General features: G+C 43.8%; 1 protein-coding gene across 1 annotated transcript in view; it reads right to left on the bottom strand.

Annotated features, from left to right (window-relative positions):
- The window catches only part of Ank3 (ankyrin 3), a 307,445-nt gene that overhangs the window by 120,567 nt on the left and 172,037 nt on the right, over positions 1 to 14,841 (bottom strand). Inside the window, exons 18-24 of the mRNA XM_051153191.1 lie at positions 13,724 to 13,921; positions 12,706 to 12,804; positions 7,488 to 7,586; positions 7,300 to 7,398; positions 6,394 to 6,489; positions 1,001 to 1,073; positions 768 to 830 (exon numbers count right to left, since the gene is read on the bottom strand). Of these exons, the coding sequence (XP_051009148.1) occupies positions 768 to 830; positions 1,001 to 1,073; positions 6,394 to 6,489; positions 7,300 to 7,398; positions 7,488 to 7,586; positions 12,706 to 12,804; positions 13,724 to 13,921 (727 nt within the window). The remainder of the gene's footprint in view (positions 1 to 767; positions 831 to 1,000; positions 1,074 to 6,393; positions 6,490 to 7,299; positions 7,399 to 7,487; positions 7,587 to 12,705; positions 12,805 to 13,723; positions 13,922 to 14,841) is intronic.

Genomic DNA, 14,841 nt, shown 5'->3' with positions numbered 1-14,841 from the left:
GGAAAAGAAAAAGAAACATGCACACATTCAATGCAGTAAATATTTCATTATTTCAGTGAAGGCTCCAAATTTGCCATCCTTCCAATATGTATTTACTTATGTAATGGTGCTTTTTCCAACAGATCTTTCAAACATGCCATATGCACATGTATGTGTGTATATATGTGTATATGCACACACATATATACGTAAGTGAACGGCATGGGCAAGAGTATCGTTCTTAAGTAAAGCAGAAAATGCTAGCTTTATTGCGCACACGGAATACAGCGCTTCTATGTATCTCTCTCTTTCCAAGCCAGTGTTGAAAGCCTACAGTTCAAGAGTGGTTTTATTCAGGTTGAGTTTTCATACTTAGTCCCAAGTCGAAAGCTGACTTTACTGAAGAATGGACTGCACACCAGGCATTTGTTCTATGACCTGGAAAGGTGCCTTTTACACTAAAGGGGAAAAAGAACAACTATAAACATCAAGTTGCCCCATTTTTGATTTCAGACCTAAACAATAAAACTATCAGTTTTCTGCTTGGTAGAAACAACAGAATCAGAATAATCCTGATCATTAGTGACATTTTTTTTTTCTATTTAAAGGTGGGAAATGGGGTCAGAAAGAGGATAGGGACCCCCGGGTGAGCTTTTAAAGCACCCCAAGATTAATTCTCAAAATTGCATGAGAAGTTAGTAACTCGAGGAAGTGTTACTTTTCAGAGGGTAAGAAGTGAAAGCTGAAGTTGGGGGTTAAGTCTCCTCACAGAGTAGAGGTGCAAATACCTTCTTCAACATCTGAGATATACTCCCCATCACTGAGCTTTTCGGGGGCGTTGGCCTTACGAACTGCATGATTTAAGTGACAATAGACGTGCATGAAAATACTCATTCCCGACACCACAATCCAACATTTTAAACATTCCCCCAAAACACATTCGGAACGGCCTTTCTTCAGGAAGCAATGGACCCACAGCCACTCGTCTCACCACAGTGAACCCCTCAAGGCGTTACCATACCTTCATCATCGGACATGTCGAGAACTTCATTCATTGTTTCTGGAACATTCATTTTGTGCTTCTCCGTGATGGTCTAGAAATAAAAAAGCAGCTGCTTTAGTGTGAATAGATTTAGCTATTTTTTTTTTTAAAGACATGGTTTTCCTGTGTGGCCTTGGCTGTCCTGGAACTTGCTTTATAGACCAGGCTGGTCTCGAACTCACAGGCTGGCCTGCTTCTGCCTCCCCGAGTGCTGGGATTACAGGTGTGCGCCACCACACCCAGCTGGATATAGCATGTTTATGGAGACCAGTTATTTCTTTCTAAATTGATTGACTGATATCCTATGGGACTTCAGGGTAGGGGACCTAGACAGGTTTATTCACAACATGCTGCTGTTCCCCCTGAGCATCACGGGAATCTTCAGAAATGCCCCTCAGAGGAGTACAAGGTGGGAGACTTCCAGGGGCAAAGCAGAGCACAAGAGATGGGAGAGTGTGGCCAATAACAAGGCTTTTCATAGGAAGAGAAAGAAAGCATTGCTGTGCTTATCCATGTCGGAAGAACCGGATATTACATCCCATCAGCGTCATAGAACAAGACAGCCCAAAGGAACAGCAAGGAATTTGTCATTATCTCTTGTGCCAAAGACTCTCACTTCCTTTGTTTCCCCACTACATGTCCATTTCATGGATACAACACAGCAGAATACTGAAGTTATATATTTTATAAATATAAATATATACATATATATGTATATATGTATATATACAATGTTAGAGGCAACACATCTGCACGACCATTTAAACTTCTGGAGATCTGCATCAAGTACAGTGCGCTACCGGGTGAGCACCTTCCTGACTCTTGCTTACTCTTTTGGTGACTTTCTAACTTTAGACTCTACATCCATTCAAAAGGCAGCATCAGTATCATTAAAGTTAAAAAGCTGAAAGTGGGAGCTGGAGAGACAGCTAAGTGGTTAAGAGAACTTGTGGCTCTGGCCGAAGACCGGGGTTATGTTCCCAGCACCCAGATGACAGCTCACAACATTCTAACTCCACCATCAGGGATGAAAAGTCCTCTTCGGGCTGGTGCATAGATATATATTCAGGCAAAGCACCTACACATGTACACAAAATAAAAATAAATAAGCCTTAAAAAAAAAAAAAGATTTATGTACATGGGTGCTCTATCTGGATGTACATCTGCAGGCCAGAAGAGGGCATCAGATCAAACTTCACAGATGGGTGTGAATCACCATGTGGTACCTGGGAATTGAACTCAAGGCATCTGGAAGAGCAGACAGTGCTTTTAACCATTGAGCCATCTCTCCAGCCCCAATAAATAAACCTTAAAACAAAACAAAACTGGAAAGCATGCAGAGGTAAAAACTAAAAAAAAAAAAAAAAAAAGGTTACCCACTCAGTTTCTTATTGATAATTTTTTGGTAACTTAACACTCCTATGTTCAATTTTAATGTGGAAATAAAACATTTTTGTGCCTCTCTCACTATATAATACTGAAATCAGTCACTTCTTTAAAAAAAAAAACTTTCAATTATACTCCACACTAAGTCACTCATCATAATGTCTTATGTCAATACAGAACATTTGTTGCCACAGTTCACCAATATCGATACATCATTAGCCAGGTTTGTGTTACATTGGCATTCCCTTGATTTTGGTCCTACACTGCACATAGTCTATGTAGTGACAATGGATCTCTGGGCTTTCCTTGGTTGCCTGGTATTGTTCTCAATCTATCCTTGGCACTGAGGACCTTTGGAGCCTGAGCTGCATCAGGCAGCTGTTCAAAGAAGCATTTGTCCCTGGAGAAGGAAGGCTGCATGGGGGTGAAGCTCTGTGTCTTTTTCATCATCCAACATCATAACAAATGTGGCCCTTCATCTTCTGGCTGAGGCCGTATTTGTCAGGTTTCCCCTCTGTAACCTTAGCCTGTTCTCCTTTGCATCCTCTTCTCCTTTATTTGTGTTCTGAGAGGAGATCGTCATGTTCAGCCCATATTTAGGCTATGGGGGATCATGCCCGATGCTTCCTTGGGATTGAAGGCGTTTCTGTCAGTTAGTCGGAATCCTTTGCCAGGGGATATTTTTCACCTGCATTTCTCAGGATCGAACACAAGGCTTTGAGGCAGTGTTCTGGCAATGAGTCACATGCCCTGTACTTTTGTAATTCTTTTCCCTCAGGTGCCTGCACATTCTTTTCCACACATTCAGTTGTCTGCTTACACCAGTACGGGCTCAGAAATATTTGCTTCACACCTTGAACTATACTGTAATACTTTTACATAGCTTTGGTCAAAGTGTTCCAGCCTTGGTCATCATGAACTTTGTCTATTGATTTGTGTGCACCCCCCAAATCATTGCATTCACATGTTTTTTTTTTTTTAAACTTTGATAGTGATGGTAGTGCACTTTGTTGCTATGCTGGTTCATTTTTGTGAACTTGACACCAACTAGAGTCACCTGGAAAGAGGGAACCTCAGCTGGAAATTTACCCCTGTCAGACTGACCTGTTGGTAGGTATGTGTGTAGGGAATTCTCTTGGTCAATGACTGATGTGGGAGGGTCCAGAACACTGGGGATGGTGCCACACTCCTAGGCAGGTGGTTGTGGCTTGTACAAAAAAAAAAAAAAAAAAAAGGTAACTAGGTAAGCCATGCGGAGTGAGCCAGTAAGCAATGTTCCTCCATGGCCTATGTTTTGGTTCCTGCTTCCAGGTTCCTGTTGTGACTTCCTGTCCCGGCTTCTGGTCACTGCTAGATCACAGCAACAAATAGCCAACTAAAATACTTACTTTGGAGCATTAAAGCATTAAGAGGGATTCCAGGCTCACCTTGGCTTTCCAGTCCTATTCTTGTATCTAGGAGCCATCTCTCCAGCCCCCGGCCCTTGATTTTTCACACACATTATCTTCTACCATTGAAAGCAACTTCCAATCAAGCTTAGTGACGATGTACGAGTGAAAAGGCTCCATTGCCATGGACTCTGGTGGGAGCCTGATCCTTTCCAGAAGATGTAGCATTCCTTTCTCACTCTATAACTCTAGGCTGGTGGTTGCTGGGATGTACTGAGAGTCCAACTCAGAGCCTTGTCAGTACTTTAGCAACCAAAGATTCATCGCTGACCCTCTAGTTTGTCTTAACACTCTTAGTGTTTTCCCTTTTAGAAAAGATTTTATTTATGTGCCTGTGCCCATACATGCGTGCACGCATGCATGCCTGTGTGTGTGCACACACAGGTGACTGTGGAAGCCAGAAGGCGGCACCAAATGCCTTGAAGCCAAGTAACTAGCTAGTGTGAGCCACCAGTGCGGGTGCTGAAAACTGAACTCAGCTCATTGGGAAGAGCAGCTGGAGCGCCCAACCGCTGGTCCATCTCTCTAGCCCAAAGCTTTTATTTTTATCTCACACAAACGCTGCTGCCTAATGGGTGGAAAATTCAATTATGATTTGCATTTTGAACTACTAGACAAGTACTGCTCTCTAATGCCGAAACGGCAATCTGATGTATTAATTATAATGACTCAAACACCCGTGGCATCGCGACCCTTGGCTGCCATTCTCCAGATTGTTTTTCTCCCTCTCCTTCCTCCCCTAGAAAGAGCAGCAGGATAAATACAGAGCACTAAGGCTAGAAAACACCATTTGCTTAACCTTCCTCTAAGAACTTAATAATAGCCAGGCATGATGGTGCACAGCTTTACTGTGGGGGCAGAAGCAGGCTAATCTCTGAGTTTGATGCCGGCCTGGCTTACAGAGTGTGACTCTGTCTCAAAAGAAAACACAACACAACAACAATAGCAACAACAACAACCAAATCCAAAAGAACTTAATATACGATTTTAGATCTAAAAAGCTGCATGAATAGCTGGATGCAATTTTCCTCCTAAACTCTGTGGTAATGGTAGAAATAGATCCTGGGTCGTAAGCACTTTCTGTATTGTAAATCATACAATTTCTTTCTTCTAGTCAGCAGACTTATTTTCTAGCTTCTAAAGCCTGTGAGCTGCCATAGAACTCAGCTGGAACGTAGCTGCCGACAGCCTTGGCCCACGCTTTTCTATATAAAGCTCTGCATATACAAAGGAAGTTATGCACGGTATCTCTATCTTCCTTCAGCTTGGGAGGTGGTAAAGTCAAAAGGATGACAATAGCCCCAAATTTCACTGTCCTGACTGCTCTTAATCCCCAGACACTAGACAGAGTTAAAAGGATTTATGAAGTGTGGTGTGTGTGTGTGTGTGTGTGTGTGTGTGTGTGTGTGTGTGTGACATGTACAAATGCACACATGTGTGTTTTAAATACATCCAGGGCTGGGGTACTAGCTCAGTGTGGAAAGACACTTGCTGCCAAGTCTTATGGGTGACTTGAGTTCAACCCACGAAACCTACATGGTAGGAAGAGAGAGAGAACTGACTTCCACAAGTTATCCTCTGACTTCCACATGCATGTCATGGCATGTGTGCACCCCTAACACATACAAAATAAAATGTAATAAGAATTTTTAAGCTAGGCGTGGTGGCACATGCCTTTAATCCCAGCACTTAGGAGCCAGAGGCAGGTGGATCACTGTGAGTTCCAGGCCAGCTTGGTCTACAAAGGGAGGCCAGGACAGCCAATGCTACACAGAGAAACCTTTTATTGAAAAACTAAAAAGAAAAAAATTTAAATGTATTTAATGTGATAGAGTCATCTGGCAAATGTTTAAAATTTAAGAAAAATATTGGTTTCCCTATGAAAACTCCAATAGGTATTTAAAAAAATAAGAATGATAATTAAAACCATTTTTATTTACCTATAACTTTAAGAAAACATTATTTGTACAAAAATAACAGACATTTTAAAGACTTTACATGAAGGTTTCAAAGTCTTTACAATGCCAAGATTAAAAAACAACAACAACAAACTTATTTAATAGAGCATGAAACCAATAACTCTGTATCCACTTATATAACTTTTTTTCTATGATTTATTTTAATACTTATTTATGTGGCTGTATATCTTATGAGTGTGAGCACATGTGAGTGTAGTGCCCATAGAGGCCAGAAGAGGGCACTAAGTCCAGTGGAGCTGAAGTTATTGGCAGTTATGCACTGCCTGAAGCAGGTGCTGGGCAGGTACTCTGAACTGAGCCATCTCTTCCACTCTGTATGCAACTTAAAAAAAAAAAAAAAAAAATATATATATATATATATATATATATATATATATATATATTTTAGTGTTTCAATTTTGTTCATATCAGAAAGTAAGGTTTTGTTACATTGACAATATTTTAAAATGTGGTACTTAGTCTATGAGTGGAGGAAGAAGGAACATCCTAGAAAAGCCAGGGAGAGTTCCATCTGAGAACTTGTATTTCAGAGTAAGAAAGTTCTATACCCATTACTCACAGTGGTGGTCATAGTTTCCTCTGTCACGACCTTCAGGGTGTCAACCACTGAGATGTAGCCAAGGCGCCGGGCGATGGCCAGGGCTGTGTTCCCGTTCTGAAAACAGGGAAATGTGGACAAGGTCATTCATCCTGTCACCAATGCAAGGCCAGTGTCTCATCGCACCAACCCAACTGCCATATACACAAAAAAGCAAAAGCTACACCAGAGATACAATTCTATATTTTGGACCCTAACTGTCACAAAGGCCATGTGTTTTGAAGATGATGGTGCTAGTGGCAGTTTGGGATGGATGGACAAAAGTTAGACCATGAGGGTTGTGTTCTTAAACAGTGAATTGGGACCCCAGCCTCCTCCTGCCTCTCTTTGTTGCATGGTGGCCGTGATATGACCCTCAATAAGCACTTCCTGCCATAATGTCCAGCCTCATTTCAGGCTCAACATGATGGAGTCAGGTGATCATGGAGTGACACCTGTGCAACTGCCAACCAAAGACTTTCTTTCTATTAAGCTGCTTGCCTCGGGTATTCTGTCACAGTGCCAGAAAGATACTTAATAAACATGCTTTGTGGAAGCCCAGCCCACCTGTTCCTACCCATGCATCCAGATCTGGGCAACGTGTGGTTCTACGACATAGAATGATAGATTCTATGTGACCAGTCAACGGGACATACATACTGCTTTTCTTATACACACGCTTCTATAGGTGGTGATGAAGTGAGTATTTTTGGAGTGTGGAACACTGATCTACCGCTCTCTGAACAGCACATGACATGGTCTCTCCTGAAAGCTGTAATGTAGCTTATCCTTGAGATACAGAACAGCCGCTGGTGTAGGAGCAAATGGTGAGGAGACCCCAGAGCCCCGCTGTCTCCTCCAGTCCCACGGTGCTGGCCCACAGCTTACCACAGTGAGTTCACTGGGGGAGGCATTGTTCTGAAGCAAGACGTTGATTATGTGCGTGTGGCCCTGCTGAGCTGCCTGGTGCAGCGGCGTGTATCCATTCTGCAGAAGGGGGAACAGAGAAATGACGCACACTTCCTTGAATACAAAAACCAAGGACTTTGCTGGAAAGAACGGGGGAAGGCACCTACCTTTGTTTTGGCATTAACTTTTGCAGAATGCTGCAGCAGAAAATTGACTATTTTGATGTTTCCATAGTGACAGCCCACATGGAGTGGCGTGTAGCCCATCTGTAATTACATTTTATAAAAAAAGAAACATTGTAAGTACACTTTTAGTAACAGCTATCCTAAGAGGAAGTAAAAGTACTATTTAACCTTCCTTTTGAACTGGAAAATAGACTTTTAAAACAATTCTTCCCCATAAAAATAAATTGCCCTTTTCAGAGTTAGTCTTAATATATCTGGTTGAACATAAAAATAAGTATTTAAGTTTCCCCTCTTATATCAGCTCTTTACTCCTGTGATAGCTGCTTGGAACAGGAAGGAAAGATGGATTCTATAACTGGTTGGTGAGGTCAGAGAGTGTTGTATAGACAAACTGGGTTAGTGTTGACTGAACACTCTATTCTATAACAAAATGGCTAAGTGACAAGCTTGGGCGGGGGGAGGGCAAGGGTTGGAGGGATGGATGGTGGAGAGGTCACATTCCTTTAATCCCAGGACTCCAGAGGCAGAAGCAGACAAACCTCTATGAGTTCCAGGTCAGCGAGGTTTGCACAGTGAGACCTCAAGAAAAACCAAAACCAAAACCAAAAAGCGGCCCACCATAGATCAGCAAAGGCATAGAAGCAGTCAGGATAAGGGGCACAGGGTGAATTCCTGCTGCCAAAGTATGAACTTGATCCTTGGCCCTGGTTAAAGAAAATCTACTTCTTCACCAGAGCATGGCAGCTTCAAAGCCAATGACTGACCCAGAGCAACTGATCCTTTCTTAGACTGATACCCCATGACTCTCAGGGACTGTCAACTCATTCTCATTTTTCTTCCCCCATCTATTATTTTTCTCTGAAAATATATATGTATATATAAATTTTAAATTATTATTTAAAAAGTAATAACACTCTGGAGATGGCTCAGTCAATAAAATGGTTGCTTTGTAAATGGGAGGGCTTGAGTTTAAACCCAGAAAATGTATCAATCATACACCCACACACACACATATACACACACACACTGTTAATCACACACACACTCACATACACTGTCAATCACACACACACACACACACACACTGTCAATCACACACACACTCACATACACTGTCAATCACACACACACACACACACTGTCAATCACACACACACACTCACACACATACACACACACTCACACACACATGTACGCATGCACACACAGGTGCACCTGAACATACACAAGCACAGACACACAACACACACAGAGAATACTGTAGACCCTTCTCAAGGAGGTGACACGACTACTCCCAGGGTCTCTGTCTTCCTCTGTTGATGACAACAAGGGAGTTAGTTACAAGGCAAAGAGTACTGAGCTAGTCCACAACATTTCTAGGTATACACTGAAAAGACCACCATTACCCCTGCTTGGCACATGTCATTAGGGTGGCCCCAGCAAACTGTCACCTTTCACTTTGGAAAAGGAATGTCCAAGGGCAGAGAGGTGGCTCAGAGCAGTGGGTCTCAGCCTGTGGGTCTCAGCCTGTGGGTCAGGAGCCCTTTGGGATCGCATATCAGATAGTTACATTATGGTTCTAGCAAAATTACAGCTTTCAAGTAGCAAATAATCTTAGGGGTTCGGGGCGGGGGTCACCACAACATGAGAAGCTGTATTAAACGGAGGAATCCTCAATGGAAGGTTGAAAACCACTGGCTCAAAGGTTAAGAGGAGAGCTAGCAGCTCTTCTAGAGGACCTGGGTTTGATTCCCAGGACCCACAAGGTGGCTGACAACTGCCTGTAACTCCGGTTCATGCAGATCTGATGCTCTCTTCCAGCACCAGGCACATGCATGGTGCACAGACATACATGTAGGCAAAACACCCATGCATATAAAAAGGCAATGCCTAGACCACAGTTGACAGTGGAAGGACATTTCAATGGAAATGCTGACTGGCTTTGGTCACACTTTGTTCCACAAACGGTGTGAAGCCAGCTGCACTGATTGCTATCTTGTTACGGTCACCAGAATCCCTAACCTTCTGCTTAGCCCTGAAACCCTTCCTGAGTGGTGGCAGATCTCCCTATGTGGTACTCAGAATGCACCGGCCTGCTTGGTGGGGCTGCTCCCCCCTATCAGTGCTGAGGAATCAGATATGGTGCCCATGGTCAGAATGTTGCATAGTGCAGGAGGCTTGAGTGTAGCATCCAGTCAGTTCTTAGTACCATCAACTTAGCTGTCTAAAAAAACCCCTTTATTCTAATTCAGTGGTAAAGAGGTGAAAATGGTACAGATATGTCACTAATATAAATATTAGGATGTTCTTCAAGTATTTAACTTGTGTAATAGTGCAACATTCTCCAGAGGCTCTTGTGCTAAATGTTAGGGGCCAAATATTTAGTATGCCATTTAAATGTATAGCTTCCCAGTTCCTTCTGTGTAAAATGCGAAGTCGTTATACTGGACTGATGGGCTTGTGTGACTGTGGTCTCTCCTTTGCCCCTCCTGTCTACGAACTGAAGTCAACTCTACTACTCTGTCTTCTGAGACACTGGACTTCCTGCTATCCCAATGTGCTTGTTAAAGATACGTGTACATGGTGGCCAGTGAGATGGTCCAGCAGGTCTGAAGGATTGAACTAAGCCTGATGACCTGAGCTCAAGTTCTGTCTCTGGAACCCATCTCATAAGGAGAGAACTGATTTCCAGAAGCTTTCTAATGTCTGCACATACACTATAGCAGATATCCTGCACTCACACATATATTACATGCACAGTAATAAATATTTTTTTTTAAAAGTGTGCACAGCCAAAGAGATTCACCTAGCACTCACAGAGATGGGATCTTTCCTTCACAGCATTCTCAGACAAAATGCCACCGTACGAAGACACGCCTAGAGACACAGAGCTTGCGAAATTTTTCTCCCAGCTAGCAGTAAAGAAAGTGCTGGGTACACAGTGTCTGATATTATCATTCTACGCACATCATGGGTGCTCAGTAAATATTTTAAATCTTTGGTAAATAAGGGACTGGAACGAAGAAAAGAAGAAAGAAAAGAGGGCTGATTGTTCTAACTTGCTGAACTAGACACATTTGTGTAAGAAAAGTGACAGAAGCCAGGCATGGCTACCTGTGCTTGTAATCTCAGAGCTCAGGGGCAGGGACGGGTGGACCCTGGGAACCTGCTGGCCAGCCAGCCTTGGGGATATGGCAAGCTTATGGTTTAGGGTGAGACTCCTTAAAAAAAAGGGGGGGGGGAGCTGGGCTCAGTGCTGCACACCTGTAACCCCAGCACTTAGGGAGGCAGAGGCAGGCAGCTGTGAGTTCGAGGCCAGCGTGGTCTACAAAGCAAGTCCAGGATAGCCAAGGCTACATGGAGAAACCCTGTCTCAGGGCAGACAAAATAATGGTGTGGGGCGGGGGAGGAAAGGGCAGAGAAGATTCCTGACAATTTCCTCTGGCCACCTCCACACGTGTATATACAGGCATGTATGCCCACCACATGTAGGCGTACAGCACATGTGAACACCACACTCCCACAGACACACACTCACGAAGAGCTGACAGGTTCAGGTGAAAGGCTCTGGCTAGCATTTCTGTGGTGCTTCATTTAAGATTTCACTTAATATCACCATGTGCCTTCTGTGCAGCACAACTCAATTATAGAATGAAATCCCCACTTCCCACTTTCTCTTCCACAATTTTGTTTGTTTGGTTGGTTGTTGAGGTTGCTCTATGTAGCTGTGGCTGTCCTGAAACTCACTCTGTCGACCAGGTTGGCCTCTGTCTCCTGAGGGCTGGGATTAAAGGCGTGCGCCGCCACCCTCTTTGCATCTTTGCCCACAACTACAGCCTCTGCCCTGTTCAAAGACTGTTTGCTAATTTTTACTAGGTGCTGAGGAGTCTTTTCATACTGTCAAAACTAGCTGCTTAATAATACTTAATATTACACAAGGGGGCTAGTCCAGTGGTGGTCTGTTTACCTAGTAAGTACCTGGGTGTTTGATTTCCAGCACTTCCAAAGTAAATAAATAAAAGAATAAGTAAAAGAATGTTATTAGATAATATAGTTCATAAAAATCCATAGAATACCGAAAAATATTTTTATAAATAGACTTTTACATTAAAATTAATTAATTAGCTAGTTAATTAATTAATTAATTGTGTGTGTATGTACGTGCATGTATGTATGTACCAGCCCCGTGAACTGCTCTTGCCTCAAACCCCCTCCTGATCCTCCTCAGAACACTATCCATTCCTTTGAACTGGATTTTCCTGTGCTGAAAACTCAGCATGGAAATTCACCATGCTGTGTAGGCTGCCCTTAAACTTGTGGCAATCCTCCTGCCTTATCTTACTGAGATTACAGGGATGAGGCCCCATGCTCGGCTCAGTATTCTTTTCCTATAATAAACTGGCACATCTTAGGGAAGGTGAAACACACCTTTAATCCCAGCATTTGCGAAGGCAAAGGCGGGTAAATCTCTGTGCATTTGAGGCTAGCCTGGTCTACACGGTGATTTTCAGATGAGCCAGAGCTCCACAGGAAGACCCTGCCTCGAATGTTCAGGGAAAAGAGATACATATGCAATTGTGTCTCTTATAGTACCACAGAATACCCATGTTCCTATCTGCGCCTGAACTGGCGTTATATGATGCCGCTAGGCAACGTTTCACTTCTTGTTGGAAGAGGTATTTTACCAGAGGGAGAGGGAAGAAAACAGAGAGAGGAAAATGAAAATGAGAGAAATCACAGGTTAGCCACATAGACAATAAGGGATTCATGAAATAAGCAATAAATGAATGTCTTTCATTAATCATACAGAATAAACTTCAGTTGCCACTGTTTTCTTTTTTGTTCTTCTTTCTTTCTTTCTTTCTTTCTTTCTTTCTTTCTTTCTTTCTTTCTTTCTTTCTTTCTTTCTTTCTTTCTAAAGTTGCTCACAAAACCTGCTGTGTTTACACACTGCCCCCAAAGCAGTTCTGGGACAGGATTGCTGGTGAAAATACAGGATACTGACACACAGCTAAAGAACAGCTTGGCCCAGGAAGGATGAGAGTGTGTGAAATGCCATGACTCTGGCCCTTGAGCCAAAGTGCTGTCTATAGCTGAGAGGATCAGGGTTGTAGCCTTGGCTGTAGCTTTCCTACTGAGGCTGGTCGCTCCAGGGCATTTAGGAGGGCCCCTCCTTCCTTGCTGAACGAGAGAGATGTACCTTTGTCTGCGCATCCACATGGGCCCCTTGGTTGACGAGGACTTCAGCCACATTCACTCTGTCTTCTTGAGCAGCCAGATGGAGTGGTGTGAGGCCGCTCTGCAAGAGATGTCAAGGGCATGGCTGTCAGTCACAGCAAGGCTGTGTTTGAGACTTGGCTTGTGAGCCAGGCTTGTGGCGCACATGCCTTTAATCCCAGTGAATACTAGGAAAGTAGTTTTGATTCATTAAAAAAAAAATCTACAGAGTAAGGGCATGAGCCGCTCTGTGTGAGCCTATGTCAGCCCTGCTGACCACAGGCTTCATAAAAATATTCCAGATGTACCCTAGAAGTGGCGGGGATGTTCACCACAGACCCAGTATTGCTCAAGACTGTGACGTTTGATCTATCTGGGCCTCCTTTCTTTCTCATTGGCTTCTTTGTAATGATATTTTTAAAACAAGGAGAAGTGACCATACTGTCTTCCCCCAACACATGTGGGTGATCACCGCTAATCAGCAACTATAAAAACAAAACCACACTGGAGTTTTAATATGTTATCAGTGGCATTAACATCAGCACAAAGTCAATGATAATTAATGTATTACATACATAGTGTATAGTTACATGATAGTAATATAACTTTTTATTTATTTATTTATTTGTTTTTCGAGACAGGGTTTCTCTGTGTAACAGACCTGGCTATCCTGAACTCACTTTTGTAGACCAGGCTAGCCTCGAGACCTCACAGCAATTTGCTTGCCTCTGCCTCCCAAGTGCTGGGATTAAAGGCGTGCTCCACCACGCCCGGCATAGCTCCTTGATCTATTAGTGTATAAGTCAGTTCTCTCCACCCACCTTGTGGTTTTTGGGGATCGAACTCGGGTCATCAGGCTTGTCAGCAAACACCTTAACCTGCTAAGCCATCTTGCCAGCCTTGCAAATTCTAAATGAAGGGAACGTCTTGACCAACTTTTAGGCTTTTCTGAGGATTTAAACTCTATGGTATGTCTTGCGGAAGAACAAGAAGAAGGTTACCTTATTGCTTAGGTTCACATTCGCGTTTCTACTGAGGAGCAGCGACACCATGTCCACATGCCCTTCCTGAGCTGCGAGATGGACGGAAGCAATCCCTTGCCGGGTAACCGCATTCGCATCAGCACCATACTCCAGCAGAGACGTCGCTATGTCCATCTGGTTCTTCTTGGCAGCAATGTGCAGTGGTGTATAACCATTCTGTCAAAACCAATCACCTGGTCATGTCTGGTGCCGAGAAAAAAAATGTGTATGGTGCATTTTCAAACAGTACCCATCCCTTTCTAGTGAATTTTCAACTGTGCCAAAAAAACCAAAAAAACCCGAAAAACAAAAAAACAACAACAACAACAACAACAACAAAACCCCACGATGAAGAAATGCTCCTAAACCAAATAGTATCATTAGTGCTGTTTTCATAGGGAAAAGCTGCAATTTAAAATGACAGAGTTGCCACACTATTGGTTTCCAAAAAGGCTCCCTATGATAGTTGGTGCTCAATAAATATTATTGCATTTTAACTGGCGCTAGAGAAATAAGCCATATGTTACCAAGGGGGCATGCTCAGAGTCATTCAAAATTCCATTCTTCAAATCAGTTTAGTGTCTATCTGTTGTAGTTTGAAAGGTGTCCCCAGTCTTCATGTGCTGGAAACTCTACCCCCAATGTGATGGTGTTGGAAAGTGTGGAACCTGTAAGAGATGGTGAGCATTCAGGAGGGCTTACCCTCCAAGGATGCCCTCAAAGCTGAGATAGACTGGGCTGTGGAGGGAGTGGGCTGTGGGGGGGAGAGAGTGGGCTGTGGGGGGGAGAGTGTGGGCTGTAGGGGAAGAGAGTGGGCTGTGGGGGGAGAGAGTGGGCTGTGGAGGGAGTGGGCTGTGGGGGGGAGAGTGTGGGCTGTGGAGGGAGAGAATGGGCTGTGGGGGAAGAGAGTGGGCTGTGGGGGAAGAGAGTGGGCTGTGGGGGGAGTGGGCTGTGGGGGAAGAGAGTGGGCTGTGGGGGGGAGTGGGCTGTGGGGGGGAGAGTGTGGGCTGTAGGGGAAGAGAGTGGGCTGTGGGGGGAGAGTGGGCTGTGGAGGGAGTGGGCTGTGGGGGGGGAGAGTGTGGGCTGTGGAGGGAGAG

The sequence above is a fragment of the Acomys russatus genome, chromosome 11 (genome assembly GCF_903995435.1).
Source record: "Acomys russatus chromosome 11, mAcoRus1.1, whole genome shotgun sequence".
NCBI lineage: Eukaryota > Metazoa > Chordata > Mammalia > Rodentia > Muridae > Acomys > Acomys russatus.
Note: the sequence above shows the minus strand (reverse complement) of the source record. Positions and strands in the feature narration are given on the sequence as shown.